This window comes from Orycteropus afer, unplaced genomic scaffold, assembly GCF_000298275.1.
Source record: "Orycteropus afer afer isolate SDZICR_OR568_19922 unplaced genomic scaffold, OryAfe1.0 scaffold00192, whole genome shotgun sequence".
Classification (NCBI taxonomy): domain Eukaryota; kingdom Metazoa; phylum Chordata; class Mammalia; order Tubulidentata; family Orycteropodidae; genus Orycteropus; species Orycteropus afer.
In genome coordinates this window covers 178745-179590 of record NW_006921779.1, presented here as the reverse complement: position 1 = coordinate 179590, position 846 = coordinate 178745, and the positions used below count along the sequence as shown (strand labels likewise).

The window sequence follows — 846 nt, the reverse complement described above, 5'->3', positions numbered from 1 at the left end:
CCTATAGTAAATGCTTGATAAATATCTGATGAATAAATGAATGAATCAGAAGGTTCTGAGTATTCAGTGGTATCTTTCTCCCATACCTTGGCTGGTTAAACCGGAACCTTGAGAGGGGTTAATGTATGAGTATGGTCTCTTAATGCTTGTCAAACCTTTAGAGATTATATGTAGAAGAGCAAGTGATCTGATTTATTATGAGGAGAAGGCCTCAGATGTTACATTAGCCATTTCATTCTTTAAACAGAGTCTCCTAGATGACTGGGCAAGTAAGGGAACCCTGGTGGAAGAAATTAATTGCAAAAGCACTTCTTTAGAAAATCTCATCATGGAGATCACAGCACCTGATTCCCAAGCCAAGACAGGTAAGAGCAGTCTCTCTTTCTTTGATTGGTCAAAATCAAGGCTGGCTATGAGGACAAATGGATCTATAAAGCAGCACCCCCCAGCCCCCCCCCCCATACAACCTAATCTGTTTTTTCCCCTTTGTTATGCAACATTGCTCATTTTTGCAAAATTCTTTCCCATAATGAGAAACATCAATGAACTAGTTGGCCTACTTACCAAAACTCAAAAACCAAACTCACTGCCATCAAGTCAATTCCTACTCATAGCGACGCCCATTGACCCCCATTGGGTTTCTGAGATGGTAAATCTTTACAGAAACAGATTGCCCCATCTTCCTTCCACAGAGCAGCTGGTGGGTTTGAACCACCAACCTCCTGGTTAGCAGTCAAATGCCTTATGCAGTACGCCACCAGAGCTCCTTTGTTGGCCTACTTAAAATTGTCAAATAAACATGAAAGCATCAAAATAATGATTGTTCTTTTTTTATTTTTTATTATT

General features: G+C 40.1%; 1 protein-coding gene across 1 annotated transcript in view; it reads left to right on the top strand.

The window, feature by feature from the left end:
* Window positions 1-846, top strand: part of MACF1 (microtubule actin crosslinking factor 1) — a 307684-nt gene that overhangs the window by 172707 nt on the left and 134131 nt on the right. Inside the window, exon 52 of the mRNA XM_042781878.1 lies at window positions 248-365. Within this exon, the coding sequence (XP_042637812.1) occupies window positions 248-365 (118 nt within the window). The remainder of the gene's footprint in view (window positions 1-247; window positions 366-846) is intronic.